General features: G+C 43.0%; 1 protein-coding gene across 2 annotated transcripts in view; it reads right to left on the reverse strand.

Annotated features, from left to right (window-relative positions):
* Positions 1 to 119: 119 nt before the first annotated feature.
* The window catches only part of plxna3 (plexin A3), a 41,886-nt gene continuing 20,281 nt past the window's right edge, over positions 120 to 21,724 (reverse strand). For both annotated transcript variants that reach the window (XM_077606628.1, XM_077606635.1), the window contains exons 7-38: positions 19,427 to 19,567; positions 19,255 to 19,355; positions 17,453 to 17,576; positions 15,844 to 15,994; positions 15,198 to 15,297; positions 15,009 to 15,123; positions 13,340 to 13,540; positions 11,299 to 11,395; positions 10,910 to 11,100; positions 10,683 to 10,831; positions 10,348 to 10,468; positions 10,111 to 10,247; positions 9,852 to 10,022; positions 9,685 to 9,778; positions 8,969 to 9,088; positions 8,700 to 8,819; positions 8,484 to 8,627; positions 8,052 to 8,286; positions 7,833 to 7,975; positions 7,584 to 7,739; positions 6,933 to 7,033; positions 6,790 to 6,856; positions 6,104 to 6,250; positions 5,869 to 6,028; positions 5,326 to 5,429; positions 5,148 to 5,244; positions 4,967 to 5,044; positions 4,739 to 4,851; positions 4,491 to 4,660; positions 4,159 to 4,371; positions 3,496 to 3,646; positions 120 to 3,384 (exon numbers count right to left, since the gene is read on the reverse strand). In XM_077606628.1, the coding sequence (XP_077462754.1) occupies positions 3,292 to 3,384; positions 3,496 to 3,646; positions 4,159 to 4,371; positions 4,491 to 4,660; positions 4,739 to 4,851; positions 4,967 to 5,044; positions 5,148 to 5,244; positions 5,326 to 5,429; positions 5,869 to 6,028; positions 6,104 to 6,250; positions 6,790 to 6,856; positions 6,933 to 7,033; positions 7,584 to 7,739; positions 7,833 to 7,975; positions 8,052 to 8,286; positions 8,484 to 8,627; positions 8,700 to 8,819; positions 8,969 to 9,088; positions 9,685 to 9,778; positions 9,852 to 10,022; positions 10,111 to 10,247; positions 10,348 to 10,468; positions 10,683 to 10,831; positions 10,910 to 11,100; positions 11,299 to 11,395; positions 13,340 to 13,540; positions 15,009 to 15,123; positions 15,198 to 15,297; positions 15,844 to 15,994; positions 17,453 to 17,576; positions 19,255 to 19,355; positions 19,427 to 19,567 (4,305 nt within the window). In that variant the 3' untranslated portion in view covers positions 120 to 3,291. The remainder of the gene's footprint in view (positions 3,385 to 3,495; positions 3,647 to 4,158; positions 4,372 to 4,490; positions 4,661 to 4,738; positions 4,852 to 4,966; positions 5,045 to 5,147; positions 5,245 to 5,325; positions 5,430 to 5,868; positions 6,029 to 6,103; positions 6,251 to 6,789; positions 6,857 to 6,932; positions 7,034 to 7,583; positions 7,740 to 7,832; positions 7,976 to 8,051; positions 8,287 to 8,483; positions 8,628 to 8,699; positions 8,820 to 8,968; positions 9,089 to 9,684; positions 9,779 to 9,851; positions 10,023 to 10,110; positions 10,248 to 10,347; positions 10,469 to 10,682; positions 10,832 to 10,909; positions 11,101 to 11,298; positions 11,396 to 13,339; positions 13,541 to 15,008; positions 15,124 to 15,197; positions 15,298 to 15,843; positions 15,995 to 17,452; positions 17,577 to 19,254; positions 19,356 to 19,426; positions 19,568 to 21,724) is intronic.

Here is a 21,724-nt window from a genome sequence, read left to right on the forward strand (position 1 = left end):
AAACATCAAAAGTCATCATTCTTTAAAAAAAATCTAATAATTATAGTTTATTTTTTGTGAACAATTAGAACTGGGTCTTTAGATAATGCATTATAATTAATTCAAAACAAAGAAATGCATGAGTTTAAAGAATGAACACATTTTAATCACAGTTGCACTCCAAAACAATACAGCACTTTATTTATCAGTGCATGATTTGATGGTACACTGATCACTTCAGCACTTATCAGGGTTTTCAAAAGATCATTTATATGCCTGGAATGTTTTGTGAAATGGATTGTTGTTTGAATACTGAAATAAAACAAAACAAAACAAAAAACATCTCATAAAGGGCACTATAACGTTAGTCTTCAATTTTGGATTTCAGTATTTTCGGTTTGTTTTTTACTACACCGTTTTTACTGTAATGGAAATAAATTCCAGAGTTAACAGTATTCACGTCTCTCTAGTTTTTGATCCCGACATCCACCACAATCCATTTGAATTAAAAAGTTACAGCTTTTGGGCACAATGCAATTAATCAACGTTATTAATTTCTACATGTTTTTGAATAAGGAACTTTTCTTTTTAATCAAGTCACACAAACAGTACATTAATGTATTTTTACAATTGTTATTGCATGTTTGGTTAATTTCTCTATGGCAAACAAAAAAAATAATCAAATGAAGATGTTAACGACACTTTAAAAAAAATGGTAAACACTAAAACAATATTATTTATTTTTATTGCTAAACAATTGCATTATAATTATTAAATTGGTAAAAGAAGCAATGCGCGTGCATTTGTAGATTTTTGCAGTCAATCTTTCAGTAGTGAAAGTAATGAAAATTAGAATAAATTGTTGGAATATTAAATGAACATTTAAAAAAATATATGGTTTAATGAATCTGCTTTGAAAAAAATCAAACCATTGCCCTTGAGCAAAATAGTTTGGTTACCCCCAAACTACTTCCTTGGGGGGGATACATTTTGATCTACATGAGGCCATAGCCATGTTGCTGCTCCATTTTTTTTTGGTTGCCTGGCTACTCTCCAACCAGCAACCAACCCCCTCTCCATCTCTACATAATCCCCCCCGTCCCCGAGAGTGCTGTTATCAGCAACATGCAGCCCCCCGATCCTGGCAGTTCATTCTCAGGCTAATGTGTCTTCCTGCTGGGGGAGGGGGGTCATTGAGGGAAAAGCAGTGGGCTCGAAGCTTGGGAGTGTCACGGTGCTTGCTTAAAATGATTAAGAAACATCAAAAGGACACACTAGCTAACAGTAGCTTTGTCGGACTACTGTTACCCCATTTCCAAGCAGCCTGCCTGCCTATCATTTATTAAACGTGGCAGCCGTGGCCATGTGACTGGCCACCACCCAATCATAAATGATGCACAAGATGGACTAGCTGGCTGTTGCTGGGCGGATTAACCCTGGCAAACCCTGGAGAAAAGAAACCAATCAGTGTACCTGACAAGATGGAGGGGTTCTTTTTTAGTGCAATGATGAAATGGTGCTTAATTGACTTCACGTTGGACTGCCCTCCGATTGGGACTGCTCCGCAACATCTATTTTAGTGCAGACATTTCACGGCAACCGATCTGTTTTGTTGGGAGAATTGTGACATTTACGTCCAACGCTGTCCACAACAGTCGTTAAAATGTTCTGAAGCTAATTTCATAGCAACACTGCTTTCTCGCTGGATTGTCAGCTTCGTGGCAACCATGTACTTTTGGATCGTAACCAAATCTTGTATAACCAATCAGTGCACATGCTTAGGTAGAGGCAGAGCCGGGGTTTTGTTTACACTTTAGTAATGATGTCACAAATTCTGAACAAAGGCAATTCCGATGTAGAAAAAAGACAACGGCTACGAAATGAAGATGGTGGCCATGGTTACATTTCAAAGTAAAAAAAATCAAACAAGGCAATGCTATGAAACATGTTTTTACAAATAAACACGTATGTTTCATTCAATCTTTTGTATTCTGATGACATCATGGAGAAACATCATCTAATGTTTTGTCCAGGCAGAGTTGGCCGTTTCTCGCGGTTGGTTTTCCTGATGTAACGCCGAGCGGACGTTCATGTCGGCGTTGAACACTTGACACATCCTCACCTTATAAGACGCCGTGACTGAAGTTCCAGTGAAAGCGTCGACGGGAAGTTCGTTGACCCCTGACTCGTTGGCACCCACAATAAATAATGTGTAAACAATAATTTAAATAAAAGAACATCAATAAATACCGTCGTGTGTGTGTGTGTGATTTCAGTAAGTAGATCTGGCCCGACAGCCAACTCACTAGCGTTTTCAGTCTGTTGAATTCAGTAATTAGACAGGATCCATCAGCAAAAGCTAGCATTACAGTCTGTTGAATTCAGGAGTTAGACCTCAGCTAAATTTTCATTCTGCCGATTGCAGGCGTAAGGCCTGATCCAACAGCATGAATGATCATTTTCAGGCTTAAAATATCAGTAATTACACATGACCCAACATCACTAAGTTTCATTCTCAGCCTGTATATTTCAGTAATTAGAACTGTCCCTACCGTATTTATTAACATTTTCAGTCTGTTGCTTCCTCCCACACAAATACACACACCCACGCACACGCACGCGCACACCCACCCACACACACACACACATACACACACACACAGTGGCGTTGGTCCAGTAGTGGCTTTCCTTCCTTCCTGGTGAAGAGCCAATCCGGAACTTCCCCTCAATGCCATGTGTAAATGTCATTGTTTTTCTCTTTGATTCTACTTTACAAGGTCTTAGAAGTTGAGTGAATTTCCGCTTCGATCTTTGATCTCGGCTTTGGTCCGAGTCAGTTCTGGTATTGGTTCTGGTCTTTACATGGCACTGCTCGCTGGGTACAGTATTGGCATCATGGCGTCCTGAAAGGGGGAGGGGAGGGCAGCGATGGAATGTTCTGAGAGGGATACAGTTCCGACTGGTCAGGGGTAGGGGGCCGTAAACACTGAAGAGTTCTCCCTGCCAATTGGTGGCCAGCGTAGCTGACCGGTGAAGGACGGGGGGGACACAGCTGTGGTCGGTCAGCAGGCGTTGCGCGATTGGACGTTGACTTTCTTGTTGCTCGTTTTGCCGGTGGTGTGGTTATTTACACGGCGTCTGAGGGTCCTTTGTAGCCCTATTTAGCTGTCCAAGCTATTTTCACAATAGGGTCCCAGCCCGTTGTTTGGTTAATAAATAGCAAATTGATTGATTGACTGGTGCAGTTTGGAAAAAAAAAATGAAAATGCTGATCCCATTCCCCCAGTTAGCAGGCGTCTTCGTTTTTCCTCCTCAGCTTCCCGACATCAGGTTGATGGCTTGTTCCAGTTTGTGGCGCAGTTTGTGTTTGCGACAGTAGGCGTCACGGTCGAGCGCCGTCAGAACCTGCATCGTTGTAATTGGTTAGTTTATGAGCTACTCCCAGATCCGATAAGCAATGATATTCAGATTTTGTAATTGAAAAAAAAAATTCCTTCAAGCTAACAAGTAACTCACCTCTTCTTTGTACTTGTTGATGTAGAAGTAAAGCTCACTGAGCGCGCTCAATGTGTTAAACTCGGTGCCATGGAGACGCGACTGCTCCACCAAGTAGGCATCCATGTCTTGGTCGCTAATGCTCGGCATTTTTGCAATGTCTCTGTAGTACCTGCAAAAAAAATATGTTTAAACCCTTAGCCTGTCTTGGAAGTCATCTGTCATTGTGTTAGTTAGTATGTTACTTCAAATACATCTCCCTCTATCTTCACTAACATGTCCACATAGCTTCTGCAACTACCGATTAAGAAAGTACAGTAATCCCTCGATTATCGTGTCTTCCCTTATTGCGAATTTACTACTTTGCGATTATTTTTTACGCTAAAAAAATTACATTATTTTTAAAAAAAAATTAAGTTCATAAAAATGTGAAAATCCACACTGAAACTCGTAAGCGGAAGCCAGTTTTGCTACTAGGACTCAGCACTGAAGAAAAAAAAAGTTAAACTAAGAGGGGTGACCCTACTTTGCGATTTTTCGATTATCACTGCCATGTTTGGTGTACATTAACCGCGATATTTGAGGGACTACTGTAGTAGGAATTTGGGACAGTAGCAACTATTTGAACCTAGACTTTTTAGTTGACAATGAGGTTATATATAAGCTAGATGGTATGTTAGCTACCTCTCCACCCAGCTCTTGTAGTTGGGGATGTCTTTAGCGTAGAGCAATTTGTTGGACGGGGAGTCTTTTCCAAGTCGGTGTTCCGATGTGGAGCAAGAATCCATGAAGGTCTGAGCCACGACTGATAGGCATGCGTCAGTGATGCTACTTTTGTGAATGTCGAAAACAAATTGTGGATTCTTGATGACGTTGACCCAAAACCTGAGAGGAAGACTAAAAAAAGACGACAAAAAACTGTCTTAACTGTAATAAACAAAATTTAAAATACTTGTATATAAAGTGGTATAAGACAAATACATATAAAGACACAGACAGTACACGTGGCCTCCTACCAGTTGCTCTTCCAGGTGTGTCGTACGTCCGGGTCACTGATCTGTCGCTTGTCGGCCTGCTCGTCCAGAAAGTCGAACATGTATTTGATAGCCAGCGGCAAAGCGGACCCACGGTGGGCAGTGCTGAAGACAGTCTCGAAAAGGTCATCCACAAACTTCTGCAACGTGCCCTGGTGTTGGGAGGAGCAAAGAGAACACTTAGGATCAATTGGAACGACGAGCTGAAATCCAAGGAGTTTTCTTGATACCTTTGTTGCTAGCAGGCGTGTCAGGTAGATTTCGGAAACCATTTTGCTGCCCCGATCTCCTTCGCGCTGGTCGCTGTGCTCGTGGTTCTTAACGAGGTGCCACAGTTTTGTTCCTGAAGCAAGCAGGAAGTTTGTATTATCACCAAACCAATGGCTGAGACACCAGCACTATGATACATAGCCATTTGTGTTTGCTCAATGCTAGCTATTAAGTAAAATGTCAACTACCTGTCTCCTGGTCTGGCGTGATCATGGGCGCTCTGGACCTCAGACTGTCGGGACTACTGGACGTGCGCAGTAATGATTCTACAGAGAGGCAGGCACGCTGTTAGTTGTCTATGCGTGCGTGTGTGTGCACGTGCTGACATATTTAGATAGTTAGCTAACACAATCCTGTGTGTTTGCATACCATATCTGCTGAGCGATCTGGTGAAGGTGAAACTGTTGGCGATGTTGTAAGCAGAAACCTGCTTCTGGACCAATGCCACAACTGAGCCGTCTGTTACCTGGTAATGCATCATCGGTGTTGCTGTGAGGCCGCGGGTCACTTCTGGGTCTCACGTCGCATGGCGAACCCGATGACGTACCTGATAGTGAGCGAGCGTATTGAGTCGCTTCCAGTCGCTCTCAATCTTTGTGGTCACGTCTTCGTCCTGCAGGATTATCCTCGTAAGCCGACCTTGACGCCACTCTGATAACACACGTGCCCAAAAACAGCCATTTAGTCAAGATGTTGGTAACAGGGAAAAGCACGTCGTGTTGCAATTGTAGTGAATAGCTTCACAATACGGATGAAGTGTGATAAATGGAGTAAATCAATCAATGAAGCACAAAGAGGGTGCTGTCACGCGACGAGAGTGAATTGTTTTGTAATTCAAATTAAAGTGAATAGATATAAATCAAATCAGATTTTCGTGATTCCTAAAAATAAAGTTCATCCTTTTTAAATCTGAGTCAATCATATTTGTACTTGCGATAAATTGTATCGTAATTGGAGTGAATGTCCAAAAAGTCAGAGAAAATCGTATTATGGTTGGACCAAAGCTTATTAGAATTGGATATATTGTACAGTACAGTACGTTAGGCAGCACACGCCCATTTCTTCATTGATTTGAGAAGCGGCATTCTACCGAGGTCCATGTCGTCAGCTTGCGGTCGCTGTGAGAAGGGGATCCCCTTGTAGACGGCGTCCAGCAATTTGTCTTTGACCTGCGTCACTGTGTCGCAATTCAACACCTTAACCGGCACCTCGGTACCCGCCTCACCCTCCGGAGGGATGCACATCATCGTCTAAAGGGGAAGAAGACGTGCTCAGCCGAGGTTTGTCTGCGTGCGTGTGCGAGCATATGCGGGCGTGCATGTTACCAGCTGCTTGTAGTCAATCTGTTGTCTGATGAGTTTGTCTTCACTAAGAGAGTAACGCGCTTCGCCTGTAATGGCATCAATGGGCCCTTTCTCCATCTGCTGCTTGATGGCGCAGTACAGCATGAACAGAGGCTCGCCAGCACACTCCTGATGGCCAGACAATAAAGTACATTTTATCTTATACTACCAAGTTACCTGCCCACTACAGACTTATATTTAAAGTACATCGTATCATAATAAAATTTCCGCAGATCCTTCCTTCCATCAGATGTCAGGCTCTTTAACAAAACAAATGGCTGAATGTTAAGACCAACTGTATGTATACATGTACATCAATGTGTATGTATGTATATATATATATATATACATATATATACACACATATATATATATACATATATATATGTATGTATATATATGTATATACATACATCAGCAACACGCTTATTTATTTATCTATTAACTTATTTATTACCTATCTATTTATGTCTAAAATGCCTGTATCTTTCCTGTATCTGAATTCTCACCCTCTTGCTACTGTGACATAGAAATTTCCCGAATACGGGATGGATAAAGTTATCCAATCCAATCCAATACCAATGACTCATTTATGTAAGTGTAGGGAATTGTACTCCAGCTAGTGTGTTAACTCCCCTCACCCAGACAGACATGAACACGTTAATCACCTTGAGGAAGCGATACAGAAGGAAGGTGAACCAGTTGGTCAGCATCTTCTCTGCCACAGACTCAGTCCTGCAACACATAATTCAAAGATGCTGGGGGAGCCCACACGAGGGGTAGAGGCGGTGGCGAATGGTTGCACGCGCACCTCCTCAGTAAGAGCTTAGGGTGGTTTCGGTTCTCCAGATTCTTCTCGATCAGGTCGGCCAGCAACTGCTTGAGGACCACTGTGGCGTACTCCATGCGGCCCTGGTGCAAACCACAGCTGTTAGTATAACAATCATGGCGCTGGGCCACGCTCATGCACTAAAAGTTCATAGTTCAGCACCGCTGCACTATTCTTCCATACTACATAAAGCAAGATGTAAATGTCCTGAATGTACTTTTTGATATACTGGTTCTAATGAGGATACATTTCTGTTGTCTATAACATACAAGGGCAATATATATGAATCTGATTTTATTACTAAATTAGCTTTGCATGGTAGCTCGCTAGGTAAACGATGATGACCAAGGCTTGTCAATTGTAATGTATTTATTTTATGCACGGTGGTTTGGTCACCAGTCAATGTCAAGAAAAATATTGAGTTGTTAAGCTAATTCTAACTGTTATAGAATCTGAACATTTTGGAATGTTGGCTAAAAAGAAATGCCTAAAAGTTTAAGGTTTTATGAGGCGTAGGTATGAATGATTAGAATCAAATTCAATGGGCAATTTTATTTCAAGTCATGTACATTTAAATTGGCCTTCAGGAAACAGGGTGTTGTTGGCCACTATTTAGCAACAAAGCAGCAGTACCTGCAGCGCAGCCATCAGCAGCGAGGCCACGTTCCCGCGGTCCCGCATGGAGAATGACCTCTGAGCCTCCAGCGTGTGGATGAATGTCAACAGGAACATTTTGTTGTTTAGAAGCTGACTGAAAAGTCGGAGGGCTTTCTCCACATTCGCCGGTGACTGAAATACACGCAGGCGTACGTACGCGTTACTCCACCGACAATTCTGACAGTATTTTTCCAATGTATACTCCTCGGTGTAAGTGGGACATACGTCCAGCTCCTTGAGTACGGGATGTTCTTCTATTCCTGGGAACATAACCCTCATGGTGTAAGTGCGATATTCCAGGAAGGGAATCTTCACTCCATCCATGTCGTTGGTTAGTTCCTGAATGTCGGTTTGGAGCTCGGCAAAGGCTGTCCAATAGAAAATACCATTGTTAGTTCAACGCATACATAAACAAGTGTGTTGGGCGTAGCTGGGCGTGCAAACCTTCTTTGCATTCGAGGGCCACCCTGCTTTCCAGGTTGTCCATCTGCAGTTGGAGTCGCTTCAGCGTGCGGTCCGCGTCCCGCGTCTTCCGCTTGTAGGCGATCAGCACGACGATGATGGCGACCAGCAACACGCCGCCGCCCGCGCCGATGCCGATGATGGCGGGCAGCGTCAGGGCACTGTCTGAATAAATGTGAAGCGTTCCAGGGGAGAACTCCAGACCACCAACCAGGATCTATAGAGGGAATTCAGTTGGAGGAAAAGGCTTACTATACCACCAAAAATGCACGAGAATGGTCAATAGCGACAATGCCATTTGTGTAGAAACTAAGGAGGGATGCTAAAAAGTTGACGCTGCGAATGCTCTGGAATTAAACGATTATAATTGGCTATGAGAGACTTGAAGATTAAACGGTTTGACGGCCGGCTTACTAAAACGCGCTGCTCTCCAGTCAGCTCTGGCGAATCACAAAGCAGCTGATGTTCCGAAACCGTCAACGAGCACGGAGACTCGCCAATCAGAACGGTGTAGTTCAGACGGCTGTTGCCGGGGGCAGGTGGGACTAGGTTCTTCCCCTGCGGATAAAAGCAGTTCACACATGTCTTGCTCCAAGTCCAGGCTTCGTGTGAGGACAGTTCTTCGAGTACCTTGAGGATGATGGGGGACCCTGGCTTGACCTCCAGGATTCCAGAATTTCCCAGAGGGTCGAAGGTTGGATTGGGGTAGTGCGTGAAAGGAGTAGCGTTAAGCACCAGCAAAGAAGAAACCTGAGGGCCGTCACGCAAAAAATGAGTGAGACTGATTTACCCGTGGGAAGTTGAACATAAAATATAGGAGGCATATTTGCGACAATCAATTTCATTTGTGCATCTGTTAGGTCTCAACATGTTGGCCAGCACATTTTGATGTTCATCACCTGATCCAAGATGAATCCAAACTCCTCAGCATGCAGCACCACGTCTGGAGGGTTGGGTTTGTCATAGACCAGGCCGGGGGCCAAACAGGTCATGACGCTATCGTTGACTGCTGTGCAGAACTGAGGAGATAACAATAATCAAAACGTGTGAGGTGAATACAAATAAATAAAGTTATATCATTAAAAGGTGTCATTGTAACAATCTGGACCTTGTAAAAATATTGTGCCATAACACATAGTCCTTATGAAAAAAAGTGTGCGAGGGGAAAACATCCCAAAAACATGCACTACAATCCAAGTTCTACATAGGTGTGATTGTAAGTGTGAAAGGTTGTTTGTCTTCGTGTCTACCCTTGTGTGGATAAGTGGTACAGAGAATGGATGAATTTTAAAGGGTGACACAATAGGCAATGGATGTGACAACAGCAGAGCCATGCTTGGATCGCCATTCCCATTCTGTGTTAAAAGCATGTGACTTTCTAACAATGTAATGACCGTGTACGGTCCAAACACGTGTTATCATAAATATGTAATATGTAATGCAATAATCATGTGGCATCAAGGCAATGTAACATGAGAATCATGCGACATTAATAACAAGTTAATACTAAGTGATGTCATAACTAACAAAACCATACAACGCTGTAAGACTCCGGTGTCATGACCATGCAAGATCATAACAATGTTACATAGTATGACCAAGTTAGCGGGCTTACGTTGATGGTCTCCACGCCACCATATTTGGCTCTGATTTTGGGTTCCTGGATGGTGAGGAGGTTGGTTCCCGTCACTGTGATCACTGTACTTCCACTATGCACACACACAGGGAGTTTCAGAAGTCTGTATTGTGATTGGTGGAGAATGAAAAAGGGCAGAGGCCTACTTGAGAATGGACCAACTGGGTTCAATGGCAGTGATGGTAGGGTCCTCTGTGTATGTGTATTTGATCTCTGAGCTGGTCACTTCCGCCTTGTCGATCATCAGGCGGATGAGGGCAGGCCCGACTCCAAACGGTGAGGCAGGGGTGATGCAGACCACCTCCCGGTTGATGCGTCTGGACGAGCAAGAAGTATGAGAAGAATTTTCCACTTTGACTAATACTGCTACAGATGTGTAAACGACTTGGGTGTTTTTCCACTCACTTGACAAACAGACACTCGTCTTTGTCGATGAAGACTGACACACTGCTGCCAGCGTCCAAGTTCCGACCCGCTACTGTCAGTCTTGTTCCTCCAGAAACTGGACCTCTTTCTGGACGAACATTGATCAAACTGGGACTCTGAATTAGTGTGTGTAAGTGAGGAAAAGCACACCGTAAGTCTTCTTAGGACTGAGCACGACCAGCCGGGAGATAAATGTAAGTTCGCATGAAGTCTTACCACAAACGCGTAGGCTTGTGTGGACATGGTGCGGTACTCAGCACTGCACACGCCAATACACAATTCTACTGCACCGCCTGGAGAGTGAGGCAGTAACGCTTCTGCCATGTCACACACCACTCTGTATGTGTACACACGCGCAGACACACAATTACACGGCAACCAAATCTACTTGTTTGATTTTTGAAAACCTTTGCAGTCATGTCACAATGACACTAAAATTTCATGTCATTTAGTGACTCAATGCACGTCAGTCGACTGTGTGATACGTAAATGTCACCTTGTTAGCACATTCCAAGGATGCACCGAAAAAGTGCATTTTTTCTTCCACTGACCTTTCCGCGCTGATGTACAACGAGGGGACGGGATTACAGCGAACACCGGCTACTTGCACGTGCGTGATCTCCTTCACCTGCAGGCCCAGGTTCTCCCCTTCGATGGTCACGCGCGTCCCCCCTTCGCGAGGCCCTGTCAGCGGGGCAATCTGAGGAACACGGCCAGTCAACCGGGGAGTTGAAACAGTGGCGTGGGCGGTTCCGAGGCAGCCTGTGGCCGTTCCCACCTTGTTGATTCGGGGATGGCTGCAGCGCAGGTTGTGGCGTCCGTGGTGCATCCAGCTGTGCTCTGGTGCCGCGCAGTGTTGACGCAGTACGCACTTCCTGCTTTCGGCGCACCATCCACACTGAAAGGCGGTTGGCGCTTTCAGGCATTGCCCACAGCTAGAGCGCTGAGCCTCACACTTGTACAGCAATGCTAGGTATGTGACGCCACATGAGGAGGAGACAAATTGTTCACAAGACACCATTTTTTTAATACGTTGTCCTCCATGAATGCGGACAAGTTACAGCAAAACAATGAATTGATGTCGATGAGCCAACACCAACATCCAAAGTCAACTAAACTCTTGGCCATTTCATGAGTCAGGAAAATATTTATATCAGATCACCCTACCTTTCATGGACACGGGCTTGTCGATAAAGAAGTCTCCGTCCCAGACGATGTTGAATTCCACAGGAAGGTCAGCTGCCTCTGTCCCCTCGTACCAGTACTGTGACAAAACAAGGAAATGTCAATATGACCAGATAGTTGATTTTAGGGCATCTCATCTAATTATCTGAACCGCTTTAACCTCATTAGGGTTGCCGGGGGTGCTGGAGCCAATCCCACCTGTCTCCGGGCCAGAGGCGGGGGACACCCTGAATCAGTGGCCAGCCGATCTCAAGGAGACAAAGGACAACCATGCACACTCACACCCATACCCAGAGGCAATTTAGAGTGTCCAATCAGCCTACCGTGCATGTATGTTTTGGAAGGTGGGAGGAAACCGGAGTACCCGGAGGAAACCTACGCAGGCCCAGGGAGAACATGTAAACGCCACACAGATGGACATGACCTGGATTTGAACCCAGGACCCCAGAGCTGGGGCTGCCCAATTTTAGGGCACATATGTGAAAAATCAAACATTTCCACTTACAGTACATTGATTGACTGGCAGTAACATAACAGGTTTTTCTGAAGGTCAGGAGGAAAAAACTACGCAAGCAACATAAATCTCCACAAAGGAAGGCCACACACAATCGATTCAAATCCAGACATCTATCTCTATGGTGTAGCAGATAGGTTAACCAGTGTTTCACCATACAGTAGAAACGCCAAAGCCTTGAACTAAAATCATGTGGAGTGTGGTACATTTTGTTTCACATGGAACTTTTGTAACGTGCACCTTGCTGGATCTCATCAAACGCTTAGGTCTGAATTCCACTCGCTTTTGTTGTTCTGCTGGTTTGATAGTGCTGCTTCCATTTGTGCCCATCTGTATGCAACAATTCTCTGTTTGTGCATCTAATGTTTCCATTTCCATTAAAATGATCCAGCTGAGCTCACCCAGCAACCTGAGCATGCAAGTACACACAGATACACATTTATGCACACACACTCAGACTCCCATGACACTAGTTATTAGCGACCAAGAGATGAGATACCTGTAATCAGAAAGGGCTTGCGGTCCCTGTTGACATGTGTCACAAAATAAATGAACAGTAGAACCGAAGCACAATGAACCTCTCTATTACTCTTCGCAAAATTTGCAGAATTAACACTTCAATTTTAGATTAATTTACCGTATATATGCTGATGGAAGAAGAAAAATATTGTGTTTTTCCCCAGAGAACAACAAGCCCATGATTCAAATAAACAACTTGAAAAGTGAATGTCAGTGCATGTTACTAAACGTTCAAGTTCCTCTTAAATTAATCAATTCGCTGCCACTGACATCGACACATTTAATTCATTTGAACTGAGAGGGTTGACGGACCTCTATGTAGCTGTTGATCGGACATCTGTTGCCGTCAATGGCACTGACACAATAATTTTCCTGCCATTTAGAATGGATTGAAAACCTATTGCTGGCAACAGCAGTGAATGAGTTCACCATTTAACAACCCTCTAACCCCACACGCATGCACACAACGTTGGTAGCGTTTTAATGGAACAAGGACAAAAGAAGGTCACTGTGTTAAGAAGTCGTCTCAGTCAGAGGCGAAGCAAGCGTAGCAAGAGTGTGGGGGATGTGGAACGCTAAAGTGTAACATTTTCAGTTAGTGGGGTGTGTAGTGGGCGGCGGGGTATATATTGATGGCTCGACATAACTCAAATCTTGGTATAATCCTTTTGTCTTTTCAAAAATTGCCACAATTTGTCTCTCTTGCTTTGGCACAATGTGCTTAATGTCTTTATGACCATCTTTGATATATATATATATATATATATATATATATATATATATATATATATATATATATATATATATATATATATATATATATATACATACATACACACACACACACACACACTTGGAATATAACAAAATAACTTAACTACTTCTAAAACCAAGTAATTACAAAGTTTAATCAGATTTCATTTACCGGTATTATTCTCAACATTAATGCAAAGATGTTTTAATAAGCGTAGTTAAATTGCGTAGTCTTACCGACGTGTTCTGACACTGGATGCAGGATGAGTTGAAGCGGACCGCTGGAATGCGCTGGACTTTGCCCTGGATGTGGAATACGCACTCGTAGTTCTTCTGGCCCGACTGAGGTTGCGGGAGGTTGCGCGCTCGCAAGGTGATTGGACGGACCAGACCGGCCGGCACAAGGATGTCGGATGTCGGGAGGATCTGAGGACAGCCCTGTGCACGACAAGTCAAGCGATCGCTGAGATGGCGCTAGTTTTTGGCAATGTCATTTAGAATCCATCAAAACATTGATAAAAGGCACTCTTAAATTTGTTTTGAGATATACAGTAATCCCTTGATTATCGCGGCTTCACTACATCGTTTTTTTCTGGGGGAGTTTTTTTTGTTAAATTAATTTTTTGGGGTAAGTTCATTAAAATGTGAAAATCCACGCTGAAACTCGCAAGTGGAAGCCACTCCCCCTGTCCTCCACTTGCTACTAGGACTCCGCACTGTTTTTTTTACTTTTAAATAGGTGTGACCCTAATTCGCAGTTTTTCGTTTATCGCGGCCATGTCTGGTCTACATTAACCGCGATAATCGAGGGATTACTGTATCATTTTTTTTGTGATAGCTTTTCATCTCTAGTGTGAGCAACTTGGAATTTCGGTTGCAGGTGTTTACCTTGTTAAGTGGCAAATTGAAAAAGGTCTGAGCTTTGCAATAGCAGGCGGCGCTCACAAACGCAGACACATGAGCAAACACTCGCTAACAGATTTCCTCAGGGGAGTTAAAGCTTCATGAGCGAGCACCACCACTGTAATTAATTGCCTTGTGATTGACAGGAAGCCCATTAGCAGTACAAGAACCGGACCACGGCTCAGCATGTTGCAGTGACTGTGGAAAAATACTTGAAATCCAAGGGACACTTGCCCACACACATACAAGCTGTCCTCCCAGACACAAATGCAAAAACATCCATTCATCCATCTAATTTCTGTATCTCTTGTCCTCATAAGAGAGGTGTAACCTAAACCCTGGACTGGTCCCCAGTCAATCTCAAGGCACATATACTGCAGGTGTGGCCAGCACATCATTTTGTGTGACCCCTACAAGTAAATCATGTGCACCCACTTCATGTTTTTAGCTCAAATTGAAATAACATCTTTAATGGAGAACTACAGAATTTTTAAAATTGAATCTTCAGTTTTTTTGTTAGGTATTTTTAAATGAAACCTACATTTAAAAACAAAAAAAGGTTTTTAAACAATAAAATTCAAAAGATTATAGTAATAAATATTTAATGTTTCCCTTTATTATTAAAAAAATACAAACACTTTGGCATTAAATGGGCTAAATCAGGTTTTCTACAAATCTTATATGAAGAAGGCCTCTCATTGGTGAACCGATTATCAAAATACTTGTTGATTCATTCAATTGTAGCAGCCCAAGTTAGCAGACATGAAAGCCCTTCAAAAAAATCGTAACCACAATGTGTCTTGCATCAAAGTTGATTACGACACCCATGCATAGATAAACAATAGACTGACTGCCAGTTGATTGTAGGATGTGTATGCCGTTAACATATGTGTTTTGCACAAACATTTGCATTCCACTATATACTTGAATGTGAAAACTAACGTGAACATACAGTGGGATATGGTATAGAAAGGTTTCAGCAGACTGGATACACCAGGTTTACCTGAGCCGTGCTGACCCGTCCCTCCAGGAAGGAGCAGTCCTCTAGATTGTTGGTGCACATGTGACGATATTTACACCAGTGACATGGAAACATGCTGCCCACACACGATGTGCACCTGGAGACAGGAAAGAACCATCAAACAAGTGGCAAGGCAAAAGGCCAAATGGGATGTGTGAAAGTCAGGCTTACGAGTTCAACACAGAGCAGTTGTAGAAGGTAAAGTTGGTGCTGATAAAGGTGTGTCTTGTCTCACTGGATCGAAGACTGAGTTGAACATCCCGCTTCTCTCCTGATGACACCACAAAGACAATTAACATATATGACAAGTAGTTATGTGTGTGAATAGGAGGGACTGACAGGGGTAATCGTTTAAGGTGACTAAATTGCAATCACATTACTGCAAAACTTGTATTCTACCAAAAACTAAGAAGTAACACTGTCTAACAAGCTACTGAAACACTCTCAGACCCTACTGAAATGTACCAAGACAATCGGGTGAAACAGTCAGACAAAGCTGAAACACCCTCGTGTTACTAAAACACTTTGATGCAAGGCTCTCTGTAACTACAGAAAAGGTGTCACAGACAATTAAAATCTCTCCCCGCACAATACCGAACCATTCTCACATGACTAAAATCCACTTTCGCCCACTAACTCTCACACAAACAGGGGAAATGCTTTCAAAATATACAGCAACTCTCCAGGCTGAAACACTCTCATGAAACCCTTAAGTGTAGCACACTGAAATAATCATTCCAATTCAAACCGTTTATAAAAATAGGCATCACAAAATAATCCCGAACAATGTCCCTGTTGCTCCATCATTTGTTTTTACCGTAGGAGTGTGGTGGAGGGTCTCTGAGGGTGGGTGACATGCATGTCACTTGACCGTCGGCCGCAACCTCGGCCGAGGTTTCGCTGATGTCTTCAAACACGCAGGACACGCCTCCTGACAACTCTGGTACGTAGTGCACTTGTATGCTCAACTGCACACAAAATATGTGGTACTCCAAGACATCTTCCACTTGACGAGTGTAACGGGGTGGGCAGACAATTTACAGTAAACGTACATAGACGCCGCCTTGAGCGCTGAACCATAAATCGAGATTGCCACTATATTGGATGTGGCGCTATACTAGAGAAGGAATGGGTTAAGATCCCTCACTCAGTTGCTGCTTGTAAATGTCGTTTTCCACTCAAAAAACAAGGGTCTACGCCAGAGGTGCCCCTATGTTGATTGTGATTGACAGGCCAATTTCAAAAATGATTTCAGTCAGTTGGGTGCTGGTAAAAAGAAAAAAAAATCCATTAATAAACAAAGAAAGTGTAGTCTGTTGTCCTTTCTTGCTATTGGAATTGTTTTTGGTTGACATACAGCAGAGCTGCCAACCTCAGAAGACCAAATTTCAGGAGTACCCTTGTCACATTTCCAGAGTTTATCCGGAGTGAATGCGATTTACGCAAAATCGATATGCGCTGAAGTCGCACAAGGCAAATCATTGGTCAGAACTTGTAACTCAAATGATTCACAATGCACTCGTGTTACCGAATTCTTCCGGTTTACAGTGCAGTTGAATCAAGATGGCGGAAGCCGTAGCGATGGTGGGAATATCGAGGCATTTAAATTGGAAATTTGGTACTTTGCCGAAATGGTTACTTCCAAAAAAAAAAGTGACAATTTTTGGGGATTTCCGGAGTTTAGGGAGGTTGTCCGGAGTCCCGGAGTTTGCCTTGCATTGTAAACTCCTGAAATTCCGGAGTAGTTGGCAGCTCTGCATACAGGTAAAACAGTCACGCTCTTATCAGTGGCAAGGCAAATTGAAATGGGGGAACGAGGTTTCTTATTTCAAGTGGTTAGTCTATGGCAGGGGTAGGGAACCTATGGCTCGGGAGCCATATGTGGCTCTTTTGATAGGTGCATATGGCTCTCTGCTAAACTGTGAGGTAAAATATGGGAAGCGCTGTTGAGAGAACTCAGTCCTGAATGCATCAATAGGAGTGTTACATGATCATTGTGACGCCGACACTACTTCTGGTGTGGTTTTAAAAAAAATCCCATTAGATTCTTCTGCGACAATCCCATTGATTATCGTTGATTAGCAACGGCGCAACAATGTTGTCAAAAAATCTCAGAGAACGTTTGTACTTTAAAAGTGGTGACAGTACTACAAATAGCACACGTTTTAGTGTATTTTTACTATTAAATTTTGAGTATGGCTCTCAAGGAATAACATTTGAAAATATGAATTGTTTATGACTCTCTCCGTCAAAAAGGTTCCCGGCCCAGGGTCTATGGCATTGAGTTCATGTACTTTGTAGTGCAATTTGCATACGTTTTCAAGGCATATCTGCCACATCCAGTATGAACGTATGTTGTCAATGGGCCAACGTGGTCAAGGCAGCATTATGTACCCAATCAATTTCTATGAAGGGACATACTGTACCTGCATTGCAGGGGCGGTCACAGACATGTTGCTGGGAGTAACAGAGATGTTGACACACTGGTCAAGCTTGGTGTTGAAGTGCTGAGGCTCCTGCCACTTCTCACATGCTTCCTGTCTTGAACATCTGGAGGGGGAACATGACAGGATTATCATCCACGATGGTAAAAAAGTCAAGAATGAAAATTAACATGAAACCAGACATTGTGGTTCGAAGGTCCTATTCACAGTTTTTGTGCTCAAAAAGTATTCCTATGTAGACTTTTGTGTGTTTCCCAAACAAAGCATTACATATTTTGTGGACAGTTGAGATATGCTCTAACATATACAGTAATACCTCAACATACGAGTGCCCCGACATATGAGCAATTTGATATTCGAGTAAAATTTTGAGCAAATATTTATCTTGAGATACGAGACAAATTTTGATATACGAGCATACAGTGGACGCGAGAGGCTGCTCATAAGAACATCATGGGCACGGACTTTCTGGTCGCAACTCCGTCCTGTAATGTCTCTGCGAGCACTGGGCGGAGCGTTGCCTTTTTTCAGTGTTTTTTTTCTCCGTTAGTCAGTGCGAATGGCGGAGCTTGTTCGCTAATACGAGAGGAGTACTACTTACCGGGCAAGTTGGCAAGTGGTCGTGCGTTATCCTATTGTGAGGACATTTGTGTGCATCATTTTGGGAATATTTTGAAGGGAAGACAAAAGCAAACTACCCTCGGTAGGTTGCATCTGAAAGTCAGGGTGGGGGTGTGGCAAATAGAGCCAACCCGGGAGAAGAAAGGTATACAAATTTAAAACTAAATTAGAATTACATTTAGTGCAAGGTTAGATTAAATTTATTTTTCAGTGTGTCTGCATCGTAATCCAAGTTCATTTAAATTTGTTTATGTTATGTTAGAGCGCGTTGCCGTGCAGTCTGTCCCCCTCTCTCTCCCCTCCACAAAATCTGTCTAATTTTAGTACTACTAAACGCATTTTAGCACTATTAAGCCACTAGTTATTTGTTACTTTGTTAATAGATGGCGAATTAGACAAAAAAAAATGTTTTTCCAATCCAATATCCTGTTTTTGGTGTTTTTTCAGAGGGTTGGAACGAATTAATCTGTTTTTAGTTCATTTCTATGGGAAACGTTCGTTTGAGTTACGAGCAAATCGACATTCGAGCTCAGTCCCGGAACGCATTAAGCTCACATCTCGAGGTACCATTGTATTAGAATATGTAAAAAGGCAGAAGGTAAATTCAAACAATTTTAATAATCAACTGTTTAGAGCCATGGTAATTGCCAACGTTCAGATTCCTACTTCTTGACCATTATGTGATTTCTGTTGACATCTATGAAAGCTGAGAGAATATTTTGTGGGCTGTCAAAGTAAAACAGAGTTGCATTTGGAAATGAAGCAACATTACAACATTAAATGCACTGTGCACCACAGTATTATGAACTAATGATGCATCGACTGAAGCCTGAATGTGAGCAACATTTTTCCTTCATGAGCACAAAGAAGGTCTCTTGAATTCTGAAGGCCAAGTTGATTGATCTAGCAAAGAGGAACTGTCTCCACCTGGACTTTCAACATCAAAGAAGCTTACAAACTGTGTGTGTGCCTGTGTGTGTGTTCCCTTGTGGCGTCATTAATGTTTCTATAAATGCCTTTCACACACAGAAACATGCACGCATGCGGTGAAGAGCTGAGCCAATCAGAGGCGAGAGTGAGTTGTTTGCTGCAAATCCATCTATCCTTCCATCTAAATACAATACAATACACACTACTTGTATTATATCATGTGTTTGTCTTACTTGTTGTAGAGGACACACCATCCACAGTGAGGGTCTCCTGAAGATAAACATTCCGAACAGGACTGATACTGTTCGCATGTCTCCACGGGAAGTCGACTCACCTGATACCGCAACAAAAAAAGAGTATGTCAGACACATTTAGGAATAGCTGAGTCCATGCGTGCGTGCTGACCTGTTGGTCACTAAGCAGGTAGATGAACAAGTGGTCCGGACTGAACGTCATGTCTCTCAGGATGGGTTTTCCTTCCACCAGGGTCACACTCTCGTACAGCAAAGCATTGGTGGACGGTGGGGGAATTCCATCTACGCGGATCTGAGACACAAACGCACAAACAATAATTGAGCCAGGACATTAATATCCAAAAGCCCCATGACTGACCGCCCAATCCATTTCTATCTGAATTTTCAAATTTGCACGGTACCATCTTATTTTAATTGCCCTTTAAAGTGCTGCCGTCCTTTGTCCATGTACAATACACGTTTGTCTCTGTGTGCGGACGAACAGTACAAATGTACTGTTTTATGTCAAGTCACAATACAGTCCAATAAAAAAAGTTCTTGTCTTTCAAACTCATAAACTCCGTCCTTCTACTTCATCTACGTGTGACCCAAAAAAACAAGACTGGCGAGGATGAGGGGTGCGAGGTGTGTGTGTCAGGTGGGGGTTTAACATGGGATACTGCAACGAGGAAAGCAGGTGAGAGGAAAGGAAGGAAGAGAGAGTGTGTGATGTTGTCAGTGTGTTAATGAGCTGTCTGCTTGTTGTGCGTTTGGTCTTAATTTGAGCTGATGAGTCCCACCTCCCACCACACGAGCACAAACACACTGAAGAGTATGCGAGAAAAGGAGGAGGGGGCTTGAAAGTAGGACACTGCAGCAGACAAGAACGATAGATGCTCACATGCTCGCGCATGCACACACACACGCAAGAGCCCCCCACGCACACGCGCTCTTAAACACCCCCCAAACATGTAAAATGACACAGGCACACCACAAAATTGATGAACACACACAATAAACATGCTCGCACACCCAAAAAAAACCTATAAATAACGGACAAGCACACTTAAACATACTATACAGCCAACGTGTACTTGCAGACACGTGGACACGCAATTTTTACAACGGCACAAGCACGCATACACGCACGCGCACACCCATACATGTTCTGTTATGAAGACAAATGGGAAGAAGACAAACTCATGGGTACACACAACAACAAGACGGCAGGTGGTGAACACGAAGATGTTGTTTGAATTCCACAACGCAGCTGACGTGACACTGGAGTCGCCACCCGATACGCCTTCCTGCAACACCCCCTTACACTATGACCCCCTCCTTCCCAAAACCCTGTTACGCTCACACAAGAAGGAATTGATTGAGGAAGAGTTGACCTTTCACCCGTGTTTCAAAACCTTAAGACACGTTTCCAAACACGCACACACTGATATGTGGACATTAACCCTTCACCCTGAAACATTCTTTGTGTGTGTCTCTGTGGCCTCCATCTTGCATCCTGTGGTGTCAGGATAACGACTATACCTACCAATACACTGCTAGTGTGCCATCCCAAATATGTGTGTCTATATAAACATGTGATATATCATGGACCAGTGAGTTCTCAGGCATGTAAACATGTAAGCTTTGAAATTCACACTCACACTCACACATAGAGGCAATTTTAGAGTTTTCAACCAGCATACCATGCATGTTTTTGGCATGTGGGAGAAAACTGGAGTACCCGGAGAAAACCCATGCAAGCCTCGGGAGAACATGCAAACTCTCCAACCGGAAGGTCCCTTGATCTCAGAAATGTGAGCCCAACGCGCTAACTACACCGGACCGCTAGCTTTGAAATAATCGCCCATAATTCATTTTAATTTGATATTCAAATAAATTTTCTCGCTCAAAGTCACTGAATACAATTTTATTGTTCAATAAAAGTCGAGAAAAAATGAGTTTCGGGAAAAATACATTTTTGTCTTTAAGGTCGTGTTTATATGTGAATAACACAAATCCATTTCAACTGGCTGAGTTTAAAAGTATACACGTTTAACGTATAAACGTTTAAAGCTGCGCTACAACCTTTCTTATTTGTTAAAATAAATGAAACTGGGAGTTTCTTTCAACGATATACATCCGTTTTGAGCTATTGTTAAGAAACACAGCGGGCTGTTGGAATGGCCCACAGTTTACGCACACACGTCTTGGCATAAAGTAGTAATACTTTAATTACATTATTAATATTGTCTATTGACTGAGAACACATTCATTTGGGATCTCTATGTATGCTCAATAACACCAACGTCTCACCGTCATTTTTCATCTCACAAGATTTGCCTGGTATTTTGTGGATAAAAGAAAGGTAACATTTAACAAAAAGTTGGTGATGATTCATGGGAATAAGACAACAACTACATAAATCAATTAAGAGCACAAGTCAAGTCATAAATTTTAATAAAAAAGTAGG

The sequence above is a fragment of the Stigmatopora argus genome, chromosome 1 (genome assembly GCF_051989625.1).
Source record: "Stigmatopora argus isolate UIUO_Sarg chromosome 1, RoL_Sarg_1.0, whole genome shotgun sequence".
Taxonomy (NCBI): Eukaryota; Metazoa; Chordata; class Actinopteri; order Syngnathiformes; family Syngnathidae; genus Stigmatopora; species Stigmatopora argus.